The sequence below is a fragment of the Rhinopithecus bieti genome, unplaced genomic scaffold (assembly GCF_001698545.2).
Source record: "Rhinopithecus bieti isolate Rb0 unplaced genomic scaffold, ASM169854v2 scaffold_10706, whole genome shotgun sequence".
In the NCBI taxonomy this organism is placed as follows: domain Eukaryota; kingdom Metazoa; phylum Chordata; class Mammalia; order Primates; family Cercopithecidae; genus Rhinopithecus; species Rhinopithecus bieti.
The window spans coordinates 1,892,577-1,913,222 of NW_016806811.1; the positions used below are offsets into that span (position 1 = coordinate 1,892,577).

The window sequence follows — 20,646 nt, forward strand, 5'->3', positions numbered from 1 at the left end:
CTCTGTAGTCCAGTGAGGGGCACAGAAATCTACAGTTTAAAATTTACCTCGCGTGTAGGTAAATTTACCTCGCGTGTAGGCCTGTAGGTTGTACTTTGAGAAACACTGCTTTAAGAAGTCTGTACATTTTTCCCTTTTGTCAGAGAAGTGCTACAAAGGGATGGGCTGAAGGGAAGCATGCCAATGACAAGGTTCAAAGAAGCCGAAGGTACCCTTACAAGAGCACTTCTCAAACTTTAGCCTGTGTCAGAATCACTTGAAGGGCTTACCATAGAACAGATTTCTGGGCACCAACACTAAAGTTTCTGATTTGCTAGGTCTGTGATAGGGCCTCAAAATGTACATTTTTCACAAGTTTCCAGATGGTGCTGAGGCAGCTGATCCAAGGATCACACTTTGAGAACCACTGGTTTACTTTTAGAAAAGTATAATTACCTTTCCCCAACATGAAGGACATGAGCCTTATGCTTTATTAACCTTTTCTAACAATTTAATATGGAAGTGGTGAGGGGAAAATATTTAAATAATGTATTTATTTATTATTTAAATAATATTTATTCAATCTTTACTGTGTTTCTTTCTCTTTTAAGTCTCAAGCATCCCAGCAGGCTATATTCAGAGAAGTTGTATAATGTACTCAAGTCTCCCAACTGATAAGAGTTGAATATGTATTCAAATACAAGTTCAAAGAACCTGTCAGTCCCTTTCAAAACTGCAGTCTCGTAAGTCACCCCATGAGCAGTGTAAAATAGTAATTGTTAATAGCCCATATTTATACATTGCTTGGTGCCCAGTTATTAGCTACTTTCAAACTGGGGGACAGACCACCCTACCAGACTGCAAAGGGACTGTGAGAACTCTATAAGAGTGGAAACTTGCCCTTCTGCTGACAATCCCAGCTGCTGAGAAGTCTTGCTGTGGGGAAAATCCTTTGGTCCAATAGTCAAATGACCTGGAGGTGAATTCTGGTTCAGCTGCTAAATAGGTTAACTTTTGTAGGTTTGTTCCATCCTTTGAGTCTAAGTTTCCTTCTCTGTGTAATGGAGATACTAGCACCATACCCAGAGAGCTTAAAATAATCAATATAGAGCATTTAAAATAGGATCATATCTGGTATCATACACCCACTGGGTTTTTTAAATGCTTAACAAATGTCAGTTGAAATTGAATCTCAAGCTGCCCCATGAAGCATTTCTGGGGCTTTCTTGTCTTACTACACATAGTTTTCAGTGTTTGAGTAATACATTTAGGTGTATTTGATTCCACCAAAGTTAACATATATAATATTAAATTTTACATACACAAAGTACCTACTAAAGTGTCAGGCACACAGCGGCATGTGTCATCCTTCTTCTTTACATTCTTAATATGTAGAATAAAATAATTTCCAAAATTTTTAATGGCATTATTTAGGGTTACCTTTTCTCACATAAATTTTAAGTTCTTTGAAGGCCAGAACATCATTATATGCCTCGTTTTAAATTCCTAATTTCATATAGTATGATGTTGAACTAATAATATACACTCATTATCAGATTGTTTAACTTTAGCACGTAAAGCTTTACAGGAAATATGTATGTGTTGGGAGTACATATAGCAGTAAGATGCAAGAAAAAACCATTCTACTAATCCGAGAATTATGAAATATGTTACTTCACATTGCATATTTATGTAATCAGAAGACCTCTAGAGGAAATGACCATTGGAATAAATTAATATACCCCTGGAAGAGAGGAAGTGCTCAGGGAGTACTTGTTGATGAAATAAACTCTAAAGGCCATTAACATTATGCCTTTAGGTCTCCTCTTACAGTATCCTGCATATATCCAGAACACAGTAGACGGAAATCTTCAGTGGATAACAAAACATATAAAAGTTGTAAAATTCGGTTTTGTTTTATGATTAAAAGTGAGTGCTTAAGTTTATATCTCAGAAGTAAAATCTGGTTGGAATTTGAAAATTTACATATTTCTAAGCTAGAATACTTGTTTAGAACAAAGTATACATTTATCTAGTACAGTCATACTTGATAAATATAAATAGAAAAGTCTATATATATAAATAATATACATATAACATGTATTTAATAATGTTTGGTTTCCTCAAAGACCTTGAATTGACTGCACCATGCATTCATTGTGCCAAATTAATAACAGTACAATATTAATTACAGTTAAAGGAATAGTGTCATAATACTGCTAATAAAATTGAATGAGACTTGAAACCACATATTTTTGAGAATGACAAGTTCATATTTGTTTTCACAAATAGATTACAACTTCAAAGACCCAGGCCAGCAACACAAAAATGTAACATATTGGCAAAAGGAATTTAAAATCACAACACCATTAATTATACATGAAGGCAGGTGACATCACTAAGTACTATCTGCTCAAGGTTCTCTAGCCTTCTATTGTCTTAAGTGACCATGAACCATCTCAGTAAGCAATTTTTACCAAAACTTAGATATTAAAATATACTAAAGGTGGCACTGTTGCCGCATGTTAACCACAGACCAAGCTTTCTAAACATTTATAATAGAAATATCCTAAGTTGTACATAGCCGTATTTCAGGTCTTATTCTTTCTTATCATGGGTTACAAAAACATGAAATTTTGAAAAAAAATTATATATTGTATTTTTCATATAAATTAAATGTTGGGTTTAAATAAGTAAGTGGGGCAACATTGACTTCAGGATGAATATCAAACTTAACTTAGGTCATCAGTGTACTAATAAAAAACAACAACAGAAAACCCTTAACCAATTTCTTCTTGATACAGAGTTTTATATTTTAAAAGTAAGCTGGCTGAGCATGGTGGCTCATGCCTATAATCCCAGCAATTTGGTGAGGCCAGGGCGACTGGATTGCTTGAGACCAGGAATTTGAGATTAGCCTGGCCAACACGGTGAAACCCCACCTCTACTGAAAATACAAAAATTAGCCAGGCATGGTGGTGCACATCTGTAATCCTAGCTACTTGGGAGGGTGAGGCATAAGAATCCCTTCAGCCAGGAGGAGGAGGTTGCAAAAAAACCAAAGTAAGCTAAGTGGATAAATTAAAGACATTAGTAACTGAATTTTTCTATGTATGCAGTAACTGATGTGTGAAATATATCATACACTTCAAATTAGAGCGGGGAGATTTTGAGTTGTATATATAATTGATACATAGCAGCTGACATATTGACATGCTTTAATCAAATTGACTAAATATTTATAAACATGACATTAAAGACTTAAATATTCTGAATTTGAAAGCTGCTTGACTTTCAAGAAGGTTGCCTGACAAAATATTCTTTGAAATAGAAAATTTTCCTACTTCATTTTAAATACAATTTAACTCTGAATTTCTTTGCTGCTTTTCAGTAACAAACATACTATGTAATCCAAAGTGTAATTTGATTTTAGCAGCTGGTCATTCACACATAAAATTTTCAAATGTGATATCAGGAAAGAAAATGTAATTATTTCTGAAGACTTATTTTTTCTTTGGAATACATAATAATGATAATACCATTTTGTTGCGTGTTCATTCACATTATTAATTTTGCACCATTATCCAATTCTACATATTTACATTACTCTATTTCATGAATTAAACTACTATGTTCATTTCAGATATTAATGTTTTTATCTAGTTTTCCACTAGAATGTTAATAGTTACCCATTAATGTAGGGAAAAACATAATATGGGTCATATATATCTGATAGATGTCTTTATATTACTTTTGTGCTCACTAAAGTAATATAGATAAAGACATCTCTCAGAGACATCATAAAGATATGAAACCAGTACTATTGTATAATGTTATTTTTCTCCATTCAAAGCCTTAGATGGAATTTAATTTCCATTAGATTCTTAGCTGTACCAGCCACTAACTGTGTGACTGGGGGCAAGTTTCTTAAACTGTCTGTATCCCAGTTCCCTCATCTGTAAAACGACAATGCTGTAGTAATAACACCTACTACATAAGTTTATTGGGAAGATTAATTGGGTCAATATATGTAAAGCCCTTCTTGGACATAAATGTTAGCAGTTACTACCAGTACCATCAGTATCACCACTACCACCAGTACTATTATGATAATACCACTTGTTAGAGTATCTAAAAAGCTTACATAATACAGTGGAAGATTCTGGGCTTTGGAGTAAATCAGTCTTATGTTAGAACTTTCACTCTGCTCCTTCCTAGCTATGCAAACTTAGGCAAATTATTCATAGCATCTAAGGCTCATTTCTTCATCTGTAAAACTGGGATGGTAATAACTACTTCCAAGAGATTTTGTGAGAATTGAGAAGAATGAGTGAAAACTACTAAGTAGAGTAAGATGGACATAATAGCACTCAAGCAATTATAATTAGAATAATTAAACTTCTAGATCTCTCCAGAATTTTCTTATTTATAAAATTTAAAAGTACCATATTTTTCCTGATTAAAATTGTATGTGCTCATTTAAAACTTCCCATTTACCTATTTTTCATTAAAGCTTGTTTTTAGATATTAAAATACAAGTGATAAAGTAAAATTACAAATATTTTCAACACCCAGAACTAACTACTTTAATGTATTGGTATGTATGATCTTTATTTTTTTCTGTGTGTATGCTTTTTCTTCTTCTACCCACTTACGTATTTTTGAAGAGAGGTGGTAATTTAGGGTCACTAATGTCTAACATTATGAAGTCTTAATATTAATAATTATGAATTTCTGTGATCTAAAGTGAGAGGAAACATTTCTGAATCTCTCTTCCCCACCATTCCTGATGTAGAAGGAAACGGGAATGGCCTTGAATAGTGAGCTACGTGCAGATAGCTCTCCTTGCTGCTCTGTCCCTCGTGTTGTGTTCTCTGGCAGGAATCAGTCCCTCTTTAGGCACATGTGATGCCCACTAAGTGCTCTCTTCCTCCACACATTTCAAAGTGTCATTTCTTTTATTTTCCTAAATATCCCAAATTTATAAAATTTTACATAACACACTCAACATATAAGTACTGAAGCCAAATTTCTAATTATCACAGAAAATATACGAAGATATTTAAATTATGTATATATATGTTTTATATATAATAAATACATTAAATGCCCTTGATGGAATTTAATTTCCATTAGAATTCCTAGCTGTGCCAACAACCAGGTGTGTGGTATATATATAATAAATATGATATATATATTTAACTAAATTTAAGAGTATTTTGAGATATTTTTCTTTTGCGCCATATTAGACATCACTTTACTTTAAAGAATTGGAAGAAAGCAATTCTAGTCAATAACATTGTACTATAGGATGCTATTGTTCCCTGAAAAGCTTAAAACTTTTTCACAAATACCTCCTCCTTATGATTGCACATTTTTATGAATCTCGTTTAACCATTATTCAGAAACAGATTTTCTTTGTGAGCAAGATCTTCAACTGAATTCAGCAAGGTTGTTCTGTATTTTTCCTTTTATGATTTATGATGAGATTATTTGTTTTCTGTCATATGGATCTAGGTTTATAATTTATAATTACTCTAAACAACAGTAGCATGACTATTTTGAGCTTATTGAGACAGGTGTAACACACTATTATAATATAGAAATCAGAATTATAAAGAGTTACAGGCAACTCATGAAAAAGCCCACACTGTTCAAAACAAAAGCAAAACAAAATAAATCAAAACTGACTGTCATTCTCTGATCCATTGAAATTCTTAATTCTCAGAAATGTAATGTAAAATCTACCAGTCCTATAAATTATCCTTGAAGAACAAAGTGGAAATGAGAAGAGCTTTGGTGAACACACAAGCTCACACAAAACTGTGCTGTTTCTTTATTCTTTCATTTCTATAATTGTGGATATTTTACTTGCACTTAAATCTTGAGCATAAAATATTTAATTCCACTGGTATTAGGTATATACTCTATCTACTTCTTTGCAGCAGGGGAACACAAAATTACCACATGATTTGTACCATCCATTATTTCAAACAGGTTTCTGTTAATTGATAGAGAAAAAGGAGAGAGAGAATTTGGTGCGGGCCAGGGGCAGGGGCACAGTACGAGCTAACAGATTTTGCTTTGAACCACAGGGGAAGTAGGGATAGGGTAATGGTTACTTTAAGTGAGAGCAAAAGTGGCAACCTGAAGGGAAAAAAACATATAGAGAAAGAGAACACGGTAACATGCAAAGAGAAATAAACATAAACAACTGATAGATTTTTTTTTTTCATTTATTTTCCATTAGAACTTGGTGGATGCGGGTGGTCAGTTGCAAAATAATCAAAGGGCTCAAATTCAGAGCAGTAGATAATCCATAACACGGGGTTAGGCAACGTTAGGTGGGTCCAGGAAACCTTCACAGCTGAAGACCCAGAAAAGGGAATTGGGCCGGAAACACAGCCTCAGGGAGCAAGCTGCAAGGAAGTGATTGCCACAGCCAACTGCCTGTGCAACCACAACAAGGGAATCAACGGGCGTTTTCGGGCGTATTCAGCTTGAGACGTGGCCTGCAAGGAATTTTCAGCTTCCATATGACATTTACTCACAGAATAATTGTGTTCTCTTCTAGTAGGCAAGAATATGAGATCGAAGCCATGTCTGCTACTTCAGACATTCTCAGTGTGCTGGGCTGTGGGGCTGTTGGCTTTAGGAGGGGAGGCTGAAGTAGAATGGGCAGATGTTTTGGCAAAATTCATATTCCGTGACTATCCAGGGAATGTGCGAAAGTGTTTTTATGTATAACACTATGGAGCAGTAGCACAGCCACTTGTTCAGAAAACAATGTTCGAACCACCCCAGCGTCTGCTCTGGAGTTATCCGCATAACACACATGAACAGCAAAGAGGCGGCGACTCTGTGGCTCCTGTGCTACCACTTTCTCTTCCTGTGTCTATGTGGAACATTGATAAAAGATCACAAAACTTCCTCGTTGAGCCTGAACACAGCTTCAGAATCTTGCCCACATAGCAGGCCAGGATGCCATTAGGATTTACACATACCTGAGGTCGCTGGTGTGGCATGTTCATGCATTCATTCAATAAACACTTATTGACATCTCCCGCTGGTGCTAGAGATGCAATGATGAGATCAAGGAAGAACACATCCCTGCCCAATGAGAGAGCAACCTCAGAGGAGGCCACACAATGTGATGCTGCTTGTGATGCGTTGCTATGGAAGCAAACTCAATACATTTGAGTGGAAATGGGAACTCTTGGTATCACATATTTTTATAGCTTTTCTTTGAATTTTAAGACACATAATAGAATCTATACCTTCTAATAAAGTAAGCCTAGCAATAACAGTTTTCTCTTAACTTCTATACACACAAACCTCTTTAAGCTCTTTCTTGATCAGGTCCAGGCAGATAATAGAAGCAAGCAAACACCTGAACAGAGTTGTTGGCAATTAATAAATAAGGGTAATAATAATAGGAGTAGCTTATGTGTATCCTTTCATTTACTCATTCAGCTAATATTGTGGGGTGCTTACTGTGCGTATGGGATCTAACTAGGGATAGTGCAAGGGACGAAACAGGCAAAAATGGACAAAACTCAGTCTTCGGGGGCTTGCATTCTAATAGAGGAATATAAATAATAGATAAAATTACTACTTTTCGAGGACAAAAGGACTAAGAGTTTATGTCTTATCCTAAGTGTGTTGTATGTACACTAGAAATTCTGAATGATGACAAAGCCCGCTTTGGTGGTGGCTACCCTCAAGTGTTTGAACTCAGGTTAATGGGGCCCAGGAAGAAATGGAGGCTTTTACATTTTATGTTACGCCCTTTTGTATTGCATGGGTTTATTTTATTTTAAAATAACATGCATATATTATTTTATGGTAAGGCAATCTAGCTTAAATTTGAAAAGAACATAAATAGAAAATACACATTCTTTCAGATTCAATTATTAGATTGCCCAATAGGCTATAAAGCTTACAGATACAGGCTGTTGGAGATTGCCTTTTGATTCTCTTTTTTGAAAGCAATAAAGCAATAAAGCTATCTTGGCAGCGAATATTGAAGAGTAGTTTATATTTTGAAAAATAAACCAGAGTACTCTTTCACTAGAAAAATTTTCTTGGCTTTGTAATGATGTCCTTCTTTTGAGAAGTGTCTGTTCATATCTTTTGCCCACTTTTTTGATGGGGTTTGTTTGTTTTTTTTCTTGTAAAATTTGATGAGTTCTTTGGTTAGGTTCGGATATTAGCCCTTTGTCAGTGAGTAACCTTGGCAAGAATTTTCTTCCATTTCTGTAGGGTGCTGTTCACTCTGGTGTTAGTTTTCTTTTGCTGTGCAGAAGCTCTTTTAGTTTAATTAGATCCGCATTTTCTTAAATTGTGTTTTTGGTTGCCAATTGCTTTTGGGTGGTTTTAGACATGAAGTCCTTTGTCCCATCGCGTATGTCCCTGAATGGTATTACCTAGGTTTCTTCTAGGGTTTTTATATGGTTTTTAAGGTCTCAATTTAAGTCTCTAATCCATCTTGAATTAATTTTTGGTATAAGGGAGTAAGGAAAGGATGCCAGTTTCAGCTTTCTACTTATGCTAGCCAATTTTCCCGTTTCATTTAATTAAAGAGGCGAATCCTTTTCCCATTTCTTATTCTTTTGTCAGGTTTTGTCAAGATCAGAATGGTGTTAAGAAGTGTGGTATTATTTCTGAAGGGCCTCTTGTTTCTGTTCCATTGGTCTATATTCTCTGTTTTGGTACCAGTACGCATTGCTGTTTTTGGTTACTATAGCCTTGTAGTATAGTTTGGAAGTCAGGCAGCGTGATGCCTCCAGCTTTTGTTCTTTTGGACTTAGGATTGTCATGCAATGTGGGCTTTTTTGATTCCAAACAATGAACTTTAAGCAGTTTTTTTCCAATTCTGTGAAGAAAGTCATTGGTAAAAGCTTAATGGGTGATGGCAATTGAATCTATAAATTACCTTGGGCAGTTAATGGCCATTTTTCACAATATTGATTCTTCCCTTATCCAATGAACATGGTATGTCTTCCATTTGTTTTGTGTCCTCTTTTAAATTTCAACTGAGCAGTGGTTTGTTAGTTCTCCTTGAAAAGAGGTCCTTTACAATCCCTTGTAAGTGGATTCTAGGTATTTTATTCTCTTTGAGCTTGTGAAGGGGAAGTTCATTCCATGATTTGGTCTTCTGTCTGTTACGTGGTGTAAATAAGAGCTTTGTTGAATTTTTTGGCCATTGATTTTTGTTATCCTGAGCTTTGCCTGAAGGTTTCTTCTCAAGACTTAAGGAGATTTTGGGCTGGAGATGATGGGATTTTAAAATATACAATCAATGTTCAATTCTGAAACAGGCGAAATTTTGACTTCTTCTTTTTTCCTAAATGAATACCTTGTTATTTTTCTCTTGCCCCTGATTTCCCTAGACAGACTTCCAACAAACTTATGTTTGATAGGAGTGGTAAGAGAGGGCATCCCTGTCCCTTGTTGCCAACTTTTCAAAGGAATGCTTCCAGTTTTTTGCCCATTCAGGGATGATATTGGCGGTGAGTTTGTCATAAATTCATAAGCAGCCAACAGACACAGGAAAAATGCTCATCATCAACTGGCCATCAGAGAAATGCAAATCAAAACCACAATGAGATCCATCTCACCCATTTAGAATGGCATCATTAAAAATAGGAAACCACAGGTGCTGAGAGGGTTTGTGGAGAAATAAGGAACACTTTACACTGGGGGTTGGTGTGATGTAACTAGTTCCACCATTGTTGGAAAACAGTGTGGCATTCCCCAGGGTTTAGAAACTAGAAAATTACCATTTTGATAACAGTCATTCCATTACTGGGTAACATATATTCAAAGGGATTATTAAGTTCCATGCTGCTATAAACACATGCACACGTATGTTATTTGCGGCACTATACAAATAGCCAAAGATGGATAAACAACATGTCCATCAAGTGACAGACTGGGATTAAGGAAAAATGTGGCACATTACCATGGAATACTATCGCCAATAAAGGATGAGGTTGTGTCCTTTGTAGGGACATGGGATCAGCTGAAGCCATTCATTCTCAGCAAAATTGCAAGAACAGAAAACCAAATACTGCATGGTCTTCACCTCATAGGTGGTGAAACAATGAAGATCAAAACTGGAACAGGAAAGGGGAGCATCAACACTGGGGCCTATCAATGGAAGGGGGGGTAGGGGGGAGGGTTAGCATTAGAGATATACCTATGTAATGATGAAGTTTTAATGGGTGCAGCACACCAACATGGCATGTAATACATATTGTAAAAACCTATCACGTTGTTGCACATGTACCCTAGAACTTAAAGTATAATTAAAAAAAAAAAGAAAAATTATTCTTCTGGAATTGAAGAATTTGTGAAATATTTTAAAAGCTTGTATGTAATGCTATATATTCTCAACAAATATGGGCAAATATAATTTTATAAATAGAAAATTTCTTATACATTTTGAAATGTTCAAAAGTATAATCAGTGATTTTTATTTACTAGACAAAATGTGCTTGCATTACATCTAACTAATCATATTTTTTTCCTTATAAAACAGGCGGTAAAAATATTGAAACATATAATCAAGTAACACAACAGGAAATGTCACAGGATATTCTTCTGTGTATTAAAACATAAAATGATATAATTATAATGTGTAATAAAACATAAAATGATGTTTTCATGACTAATCAATTTATTAGTAAATATTTAAATATTATTCAAATGTAAAGTGCATGTTTAAACATTTAGGGTGACATACCTTTGGCATTATTTTTCTTTAAGTCTTTCAGTGCTTGAATAAATGTCAGCTGGCTTTCAGTGAGAGGCCAACTGTTATACAACACCGAACACTGTATAATATACTTGTAATTCTGTGAAATAAAATGCAACGTTTAAAAATGATAAGAATACACATGGTATGTGCCTAATGTCATTTATTATGCTAGGTACATGATAAATGCAGAATTTTCCAGATCAGTCATAATTTAGTTAAATAATGCTGGATGTTCTCCAAAACCCTGTAACACTACAGTTTATAAAAGTTTAATAACCTCACATCCCCACCAACACCTGCCACTACCCAACTTTATAATTTTTGCGAGTGCAGTGGGTATAAAATTTCACTGTTATTGTATTTTGCATTTTTAAGATTACTATAGAGTTTGAGTATTTTTTCAAAGCTGTTGGCCTTTAGGGTTTTCTCTTCTTCGTGATCATGGCACAAAAAGTAGTCTCCTACATTATTTATTATTATTTTTATGGATTAAAATTTTATAGTTAAATGTTCACTATATCTGGAATTCAACTTTATGTATGATGTTAGCTAGTGATCTAGTTTTATTTGTCTCCATGGAGATGTAATTTTCCTGGCACAACCTTCTCAATAGTCCATCTTTTCTTCATTGGTTTATGGTGTTGCCTCTATTCTATATGAAATTTTCATAAAAATATGGATCTGTTTCTATCTTACTTTCTCTTATTGCTCCATTTACCTATGTATGCATTAATTAATACTGTTTTTACTGCTATATCTTTTTCTCTTTGGAAACACTAAGACACACTTTGCTCTTTTATTCCCAAGTTTCCTTAGCTATTTGTGAATTGTTATTCATTCCTATGAATTTTAAGTATCTTTAGAAAATTTTGGAAAAATACAGTGGGAATTTTGATTAGGATTGCATTGAATTTAAAGACAGATTGAGGATAACATATCTTTATACTGATATGCCATCTCACTGAAAAGCATGAAATGCTTCTTTATTTATTCAAGCCATCTCTGTCCTTCAGTTGGTTGGACTACTTTCTGTATCCTTTATTCAAGTGTTAAGCTTTTCTATGTGGAAAACTGACATAATTTTGGTTAATTTCTGGGTATTCTGTGATTTTGTTGCTATTATTAATGGCATCATATTCCGATGTCTAATGCATAGTGCCAGTGTAGAGGGAAGCTACTGATTTTTGTAAGTTGTAGTAGCAGCACAGTATCATGATTAAGGGCATGACCTCATGAGCTAGAGCTGTCTAGGCTGAAGACCTGCTGGAGCACAAACCGGCTGTTTGGCCTTGAGCAAGTCACTTAAGCTTCCTGTCCTCCAGGTTCCTTGACTGTGAAGTGCAGATAATAAGAATATTTACTTCAAGAGACTGAGGTGGTCGGGTCACCTGAGGTCAGGAGTTCAAGACCAGCCTGGCCAACATGGTAGAGAAACCGTTTGTCTAAAACAAAACAAAACAAAACAAAACAAAACAAAACAAAACAAAACAAAACAAAACAAAAAAAGATTAGCCAGGCATGGGGGCACATCCCTGTAATCCTAGCTACTCTGGAGGCTGAGACAGGAGAATCGCTTGAATGCAGGAGGTGGAGGTTGCAGTGAGCTGAGACTGCACCACTGCACTCCAGCCTGGACTATAGAGTGAGACTCCATCTCAAAACCAAAAAAAAGGAAGAAAAGAAAAGAGTTGATAAGGAGATTTAAAGATCTATGTGTGAAGCACATAGGATCAGGTGCATAGTAAGTAATAAGTAAGTCAATACGTTATTAGTTATTACTATTAATATCTTTGGCAATTTTGCTAAAATCTCTTAGTTCTAAAGTTTGTTTACTCTGTTGTTTTTTCTTGGGCATGTGATTATATTATCTGCGAATAATTCAATGATTATTTAGAATAATCTTTTAATTATTTTGTTCTTTGTATCATTGGTCTGGCTTTCCATTATCAAAATATTTCAGTATTAAATACTAACAATGATAGCAAGCATTCTTTTCTGACTCCAGTTTTAATCAGAACACACTTACACTTCCCACATTAGTATAATGGTTTTGTATATGAGATTTGGCCATTAAGTGTAAAGTTTTGGCATGTAACATTTATGATGAAGAAGTTCTCTCCTATGCCTAGTTTGCTAAGAGCACATTTTAGAAATCCATAAATAGGTATTAAACTTTAGCAGATGTTTCAGGATTATACAATCATTCTCATCTAGTCTATTACCTTAGTGACTAATACTGATAGATTTTCTAATGGTAAAAGATTTCTGAATTTCTGAGAAGAATTCTGTTTGATTGCTTAATACAGTGCTAGAATTGGATATCTATTATGTTATTTGTAATTTATCACCTATGTGTATAAATTTTACATTAATTTCTTAAAAAGGATTAGAAAGTTATATTGTTTGTTTTCTGTAACAAATTACTTTTTAAAAGTCTGTTGGACCTATCCTGTAAAGCCAAAAGGGCCCATGGTGTTTTGGAAAGGGAAGACTTAGAGGACTTTGAATTACCATTTCAATTTTATTATTCTTTACTGTTTTATTCAGATTTTCTGTTTTCTTGTGAATCAACTCTGCAATTTCTCCTCTCCCCCACCCTCAGGAAGTTATGTGTTTCCCCCTCACCCTCAGGTTTAATTTAATTTAATTTAATTTTAGACAGTCTTGCTCTGTTGCCCAGACTGGAGTGCAGTGGTGCAATCTCGGCTCACTGCAACCTCTGCCTCCCAGGTTCAAGCTGTTCTCATGCCTCAGTCTCAGGAGTAGCTGGGACTACAGGCACCTGCCACCATGCCTGGCTAATTTTTTGTATTTTTTAATAAAGAAACGGTTTTTCTACCATGTTGAACAGGTTGGTCTCAAACTCCTAGTCTCAAGTGGTCTACCAGCCTCAGCCTCCTAAAGTGCTGGAATTATAGGTGTGAGCCACTGCGCCTGCCACCCCCCTCACCCTTACCACCCTGTAGGTTTTAAATTTGCTAGCACAGAGCTGTTTCTAATACTCTTATTTTTTTAACCCATTGTCTGTCATTACACCTTCACTCTATTTTTTGTTCTGTATTTAATTAATTTAGATCTTCTCTCTCTTTTTCTCTTTTTCTTATTTGGTTTTACTAGAAGTATGTATATTTTATTAATCTTTAAAAGTAGCTTGGGTTTTATTAATTTTTGTTTTTTATTCCACATTTCATTGATTTCTGCTCTCATCATTATTAAAATCCTTTCTTCTTTTATCTTTGAGTTACTTTTTTGTTCTTTTTTGATTTCAATAGCTCAGCTCATTTGTTTTTAATCATCCCTGCTTCCTAACGAATTAATCTAAAAGCTACATTGTATTTTACTACTAAAATAGTAGTAGTAAACAAATACTATTTTAGATGTTGTTTACAAATTTTAATTGTTATTGAATCTTGTGTATTTCATAATTTATTTTCTAATATTCTTTTAAACGAAAGAATTATTTAGTATATTTAGTATATTTTATTTAGTTTTATCATTTGTAAGATTTAAAACTCCTTGTTAATTATTGGTTTCTATTTTATTGCGTTATGTTCAGATAACATACTATATGATAGGGATAGTTTGGATTTTATTGAGGCTTCCATTTATTGTCTATTACAGGATATTTAAAAAAAATCTCATGTTCGCTAAAAAAGTATATTCTCTGCTTATTGGGTAAAGTGTTCCATATAGATATCTAAATGATTAAGCTTATATTTAGATTCTTTTTCAAATTCTCACAACTACATTTACTTATTTTGTTTTTCAGCTTGAACTGTCAGTTTCCATGAGACATGGGTTAAAATCTTCAATTATTCAAAATTTACTTGTATTTTTATCTCTGTAGTTCTAATAGTTATTGCTTTTTATTTATTGTGTCTAGATAATTACATGCCTATGTATTAGTTATGGCCACATCTACTTCATTTATTCTACCTTTTTAAAAATAATGTTTCTATATGTATCGAGATATTAAAACTATCATCAGGCCAGGCATGGTGGCTCACGCCTGTAATCCCAGCTCTTTGGGAGGCCACGACAGGTGCATCATGAGGTTAGGTGTTCAAGACCAGCCTGGCCAACATGGTGAAACCCTGTCTCTACCAAAAAAACAAAAAATTAGTCAGATGTGGTGGCGGATACCTGTAATCTCAGTTACTTAGGGAGCTGAGGCAGGAGAATAGCTTGAACCCAGGAGGCAGAGGTTGCAGTGAGCCAAGATCACGCCATTGCACTCCAACCTGGGCAATAGTGCAAGACTTCATCTCAACAAACAAACAAACATAAAAACAACTATAATCACAGCTCTCTCGGTTCATATTTGTATGTTTTTCTATCATTCTATTATGAAACTTTCTGCAGCATTTTGTTTAAAATTGTCACTTTTAACTACTTATAGTTAGATCTTATTTTATATAACTTTAAAATTTTAGCATTTTAGTTGATTAATTTGATCTACTTGGATTTATTGTAATTTCTGTGATATTATCATTTATTTATGGCATTTTATTTTCTTTTCTATTCCTTTAATTTAATTTAAATTTATTTTACTTTTTGGTTTCCAATGGCTAGGTCATGCCTTTGTCTGCTGTTTTATAAATACATGCATAGTCCTTTATCCCTTTAATTGTAAGCACACACAAATTAAGTTTTATTAATATATGACCTTTAATATGTGACATTTATTAATATGTGACCCTCAAAGCTATATAGCCTCTTATAGCCCAACTATAATATTAGATGATTACATTTGCCATGTATTTAAAGATCTTGGCACAGAGAAATTGTTCAAGGCTCTCTTATTCTCCAATTCTGGCTATACATTGGGAGCACCACACATTATATACTGACTGTTTTTAGGGATAATATTGTTTTGTTTTATGTTAGGATTTTAGGAACAGTCCAACCGAACAATTGTTTTTAATATACCTGCGGTAGTGTGCTGGAACTGTCTTCTGTTGTGGGTGTACTGGTAGTTTCCTCCTCCAAAAGAGGTAGACCAATGTCTTGTGTTGCACTTACAGCTCTACCCTTGGGGGATTTCTGAATTCCCTGAGCAGTTTTCTTCTTAACATACACTTCTTGGTCTTTCTTGGATGCAGAATGAAATGAAAGAATGTGCTTGCTAGCTGAATAGGAGAAATACAAAGTTAAAGTTAAAATATGTGATATATATAGTTATTACTGACTAAATTAGTTAGATTCCTTTATAAAACACTCAAAGGAATAGGCCAATTATTTTTGTTTTAATGAGATAAAAAACAGTATGACTGGTTTATTGATCTTAAAGAAAACTACTATAATAGTATGTGACATGCACAGAACAATGTATATTCTGAGTAACCACTTATTTCTAAAAGTATATATAGCAGTTCAACAATTTCTCATTTATTTTGTAACTCCTGAATGACCCTAAGCTAACGCCACACACTCTGATTTTCTCTGTGTTTAATGCCACATATATATATTATCACACTTATAAAAGATTTTCTCTTTAATTTTCAATTTTCAGTTATTTTCTAATTAACAGATAATATAAGTACTGCTGATAGGTTTAAAAATGGAAATGTGTTGAACATTATTAATTAATTCATCAAACATGTAGTTAAAAAGCATAAATGACTGACCCAGGGATATTCTAATTCCAGCCATGACATTGGGATTATTCTCCTACCACGAAAATGATAAAATGGACAAAATGTATAAAGCAACTGTTTTTAGCCACTGGAAAATATACAGCCCAGGACTGTGATCCTTGAGACAAGGGAAACATACAAAGTGACCTCTTGATTTCCAAAGATTTCTGCCTGCAAGCAGCTTCCCAACTGTATACAGGGAGGTACAGCCCAAAGTAGTGAACAACAGTGTTGCTAGGTTTAGGAAACAAAGATGGGTGAGCGGGGCTCCTGTGACAACTAAAATTTGAGGTAGGATACCAGAAGGGAGTATATGAGCAGTAAAGGAGCTCAGAAATAGACATGGGGTCCACTTGAGTCTTTAGCTGAATTCTAAACTTCATTTGTACAAACACTGAACAATACCAGGCAGACAATAACTACTGGGGGGTTCTGAGCTTAATGAAGATTCTGTTAGTTGCACAGTGTTGAGAGACATTGAAATTCTGACTTGTCAAAATGAAGGGAATTCAATGAATATGCAGAGCATTCACCTGAGACCCAAGAAAGGCTAAGCTTTTTAAGAGTACAGCTACCCTAACACTAGAGTCATGGCAACTCTAGTACTGACTTAATAAACTCAGGACCAGGATCAAGCTGCCAATACGTGAACTGCCCACGAGAACAAGATTCAACACTCTTTCAATTAAAAGAGCATAATCTAGACTCTTAGCAGTGTAGCACGAACAATATACAGCACACAGTCAATATGATATATGAAGAAGCAGAAAATGTGACCATAACTTGAGAAAATAGTCAATAGAAATAGACACAAAGCTGATAAAAATGTTGGACTCATCAAACAAGGACTTTAAAAAAGCTATTTAAAATGTGCTTAAGGATTTATGGAAAAAGATGAACATACTGAGTGAACAAATGGTGAGTATCACAGAAAAATGAAATATATGAAGAATCAAGATGAAATTCCAGATCTGACTATATCTTAAATAAAAAATATCTGGATAGACTTAAACAACATATTGTCAAATTCAGAAGAAAAGATTAGTAAACTTGAATACAAGCAATAGAAATGATTGAAATAGAACCACAGAGTGAAAAAAACATGAAAAGAGGATAAGTGATTCATGGTATGATATTGTGGGAGGTGAAATAGTGACGCCCCAAAAAATGTGTGTCCACCCAATAACTTAGAATGTGACCTTATTTGACATAAGGGTGTTTGCAGTTCTAATTAAGAAAAAGATCCTAAGAAGACATTAGCCTGGATTAGGATAAACCCTAAATCCAATGATGGGTATCCTTAAAGGACACAGAAAAATGGTAAAACACAGAGACATACAAATAAGAGGGTCATGTGAAGATGTTGGCAGAGATAGGCAGAGTTAATTTGTCTCAAGACAAGGAAAACCAGGATCCACCAAAAGCTAGAAGAAAGGAGGAAGGATTCTCTCCTAGAGCTTTCAATGGCAGTATGACCTAGATAACATGTTGATTTCAGACTTCTGCCTTCCAGAACTGTAAGAGAATGAATGTTCATTATATTAAGCCATCCGCTTTATGTAATTTGCCGTAGCAGTCCTGGAGAATGAATACAGATATCAAATTGCATAAAGTATGTATTTTTAGTCCTAGGTAAAGCACCACTAAAAATAAAACATTTAAATGTGAAAATAGTAAAGTATATGCACAATCTGCTGACTCACAGTATAAAAGTTGCTGACAGAAATTGAAGACTAAAATTGAGGGATGTACTGTGTTCACGGACCAGAAAGCTCAGTTTTGTTAAGAAGTTAGTGCTTCCCAAGTTCAATGCAATCCAATTCCAATTAAAAGCTACAATTTTGAAGAAAATGCAGTGTTGGAAGAAGAGTAGTCATTTAGATCTGTTGATCCTGAGTTCAAAAGTAGACCCATACACACATGGTTAAGTGACTTTTGACTAAAATGTCAAGATAATTCAATGGAGAAAATATCATCTTTCCATTACACAGTGCCAGAAAAACTGGATATCTACATGGGAATAAAAATAATTTTGACTGCCTACCTTAAAACATACATAAATATTATTTCAAGATGCATCATTAAATTAAACATGCATGCTAAGATTATAAAACTTTTAGAATAAAACATGAAAGAAAATATTCATGATCCTAGATTAAGTAAAGATTTCTTAGATAAAATACAAATAGCACTAATTTTTTTTAACAACTCCAATTTTATAAAAATTAAAAGCTTTTGCTCTTCTAAAGTTGCTGTTAAGGAAGTGAAAAGACAAAGCTTAGACTAAAAGATCATATTGGCAAAGCATACATTTGATGAAGAACTTGTATCCAGAAGATACAGAATATATGAACAGGTTGATAATAATACACACCCTCATTAAAAATGTGGGTGTGTAATGTGTGAATAAATCCTGCAATCAATAAGTTATACACATGGTCAGTAAGCACACATAAGATGCTCAACGTCATTAGTCAGAAGGGAAATGCAAATTAAACTACAAAGAAATAGTACAATATATACACTAGAATGATGGATTAAAAACATTGACAACAATAAATGTAAGAAAAAATGTGAGAAACCAGAACTTCTATACCTTGTTGGGAATGTAACATGATACAATTCATTTGACAAACTGTTTGCCATTTTAAAATAAATGTATACATATGTCAAACTCTGACATACGAATTCAACTCCTGAATATTGATCCAAGCAAAATGAAAACATGAGTTCAAAAAAGGATTTGTACAAGCATGTCCTTACCAGCTTGAGTCACCATATCAAAAAACTCTAATAAACCCGTATGCCCAAAAGGAGAATGGGTAGACAAAGTGTGGTATCTCCATACAATGGAATTAGTACTCAGAAACATAGATAGAAATAGAACAGTGTTATATGCAATAACATGGATATAACTTAAAAAAATTATGCTGAGCAAAAGAAGCCAGTGTCAAAAGATAAATACTATATGGTTCCAATTTTATGAAGTTTTAAAACAAGCAAACTAGTCTATTGTGATGGAAATGTGAACAGTGATTGCCTCTTTGAGGGTGAGGAAATTGAATGAAAATGGCCTGAAGTATCTTCTGGGTAACAGAAATATTTTATATCTTGTTAGGGGTGTGGGTCACACTAAAGTATGTACTTATCAAAACATTGATTTAAACTTTTTGCTGTATATAAATTATGCTTTAATAAAAAATTAAACATGTATGACACAAAAGTCCTGTTCTTTACTTCCTTCCATCAATCTGTTAGTCATTAATTCATAACTCATTTTTTACAAAAAAATTAGAAACACACAGGAAAAAGGACACATTTCCCTAATGTATGAGACTCTACAAATCAACTAGAAAAAAATAGCCAACTTCAATAAAAAAATGGGAAAGCACTTAAAAATTTGCAAAGAAGGTAATACAAAGAGAGGAAATATAACACACAAAAACATGTTCAAACCTCACTAAAGAGAAATGAAACATAAATTAATACTTTTAGCATTCAGATGACAAAAGTCAAGAAATATAACTCTATCAATCAGGGGAGTATGGATAAAGGAGGATTAATTTACACAAACTCAGTAGAGGGCAACTAGACAATGTATGAGAAAACAACAATGCATGTACCCATTCATTGACCTAGTAGTTCTACTTCTAAACATTTGTTTAATATATATGTACGTACACATTCAGAAAATTAGATACACAGGTTATTTGTTAAAAGTCATCCTTGAATTTTAAAGAATGGGCATATCACAGATCATTCTCTGTATAGGCCTTATATAACCATATGAAATAAAATACAGTATTATTTCTAGTCTATAGGGCTTCCCCAAATACTCAATTATCTAGAATGTAAATTTTATGAAAAATTATAAATTTCCCAAATTACAATTTTAAAATTACAAACTTTACAAAACATTCAAAATTACAAATTTTGTATTAACTTTATAGCGTAAGTGTTAATATAAGATTTTCTGGCCGGGCGCGGTGGCTCAAGCCTGTAATCTCAGCACTTTGGGAGGCCAAGACGGGCGGATCACGAGGTCAGGAGATCGAGACCATCCTGGCTAACACGGTGAAACCTCATCTCTACTAAAAAATTCAAAAAACTAGCCGGGCGACGTGGCGGGTGCCTGTAGCCCCAGCTACTCTACTCGGGAGGCTGAGGCAGGAGAATGGCCTAAACCTGGGAGGCGGAGCTTGCAGTGAGCTGAGATCCGGCCACTGCACTCCAGCTTGGGTGGCAGAGCGAGACTCCGTCTCAAAAAAA

At 34.3% G+C, this 20,646-nt stretch overlaps 1 protein-coding gene across 1 annotated transcript in view; it reads right to left on the reverse strand.

Moving 5' to 3' along the window:
* The window catches only part of ADGB (androglobin), a 243,402-nt gene that overhangs the window by 38,413 nt on the left and 184,343 nt on the right, over positions 1-20,646 (reverse strand). Inside the window, 2 exon segments of the mRNA XM_017877613.1 lie at positions 10,727-10,838; positions 15,671-15,870. Of these exon segments, the coding sequence (XP_017733102.1) occupies positions 10,727-10,838; positions 15,671-15,870 (312 nt within the window).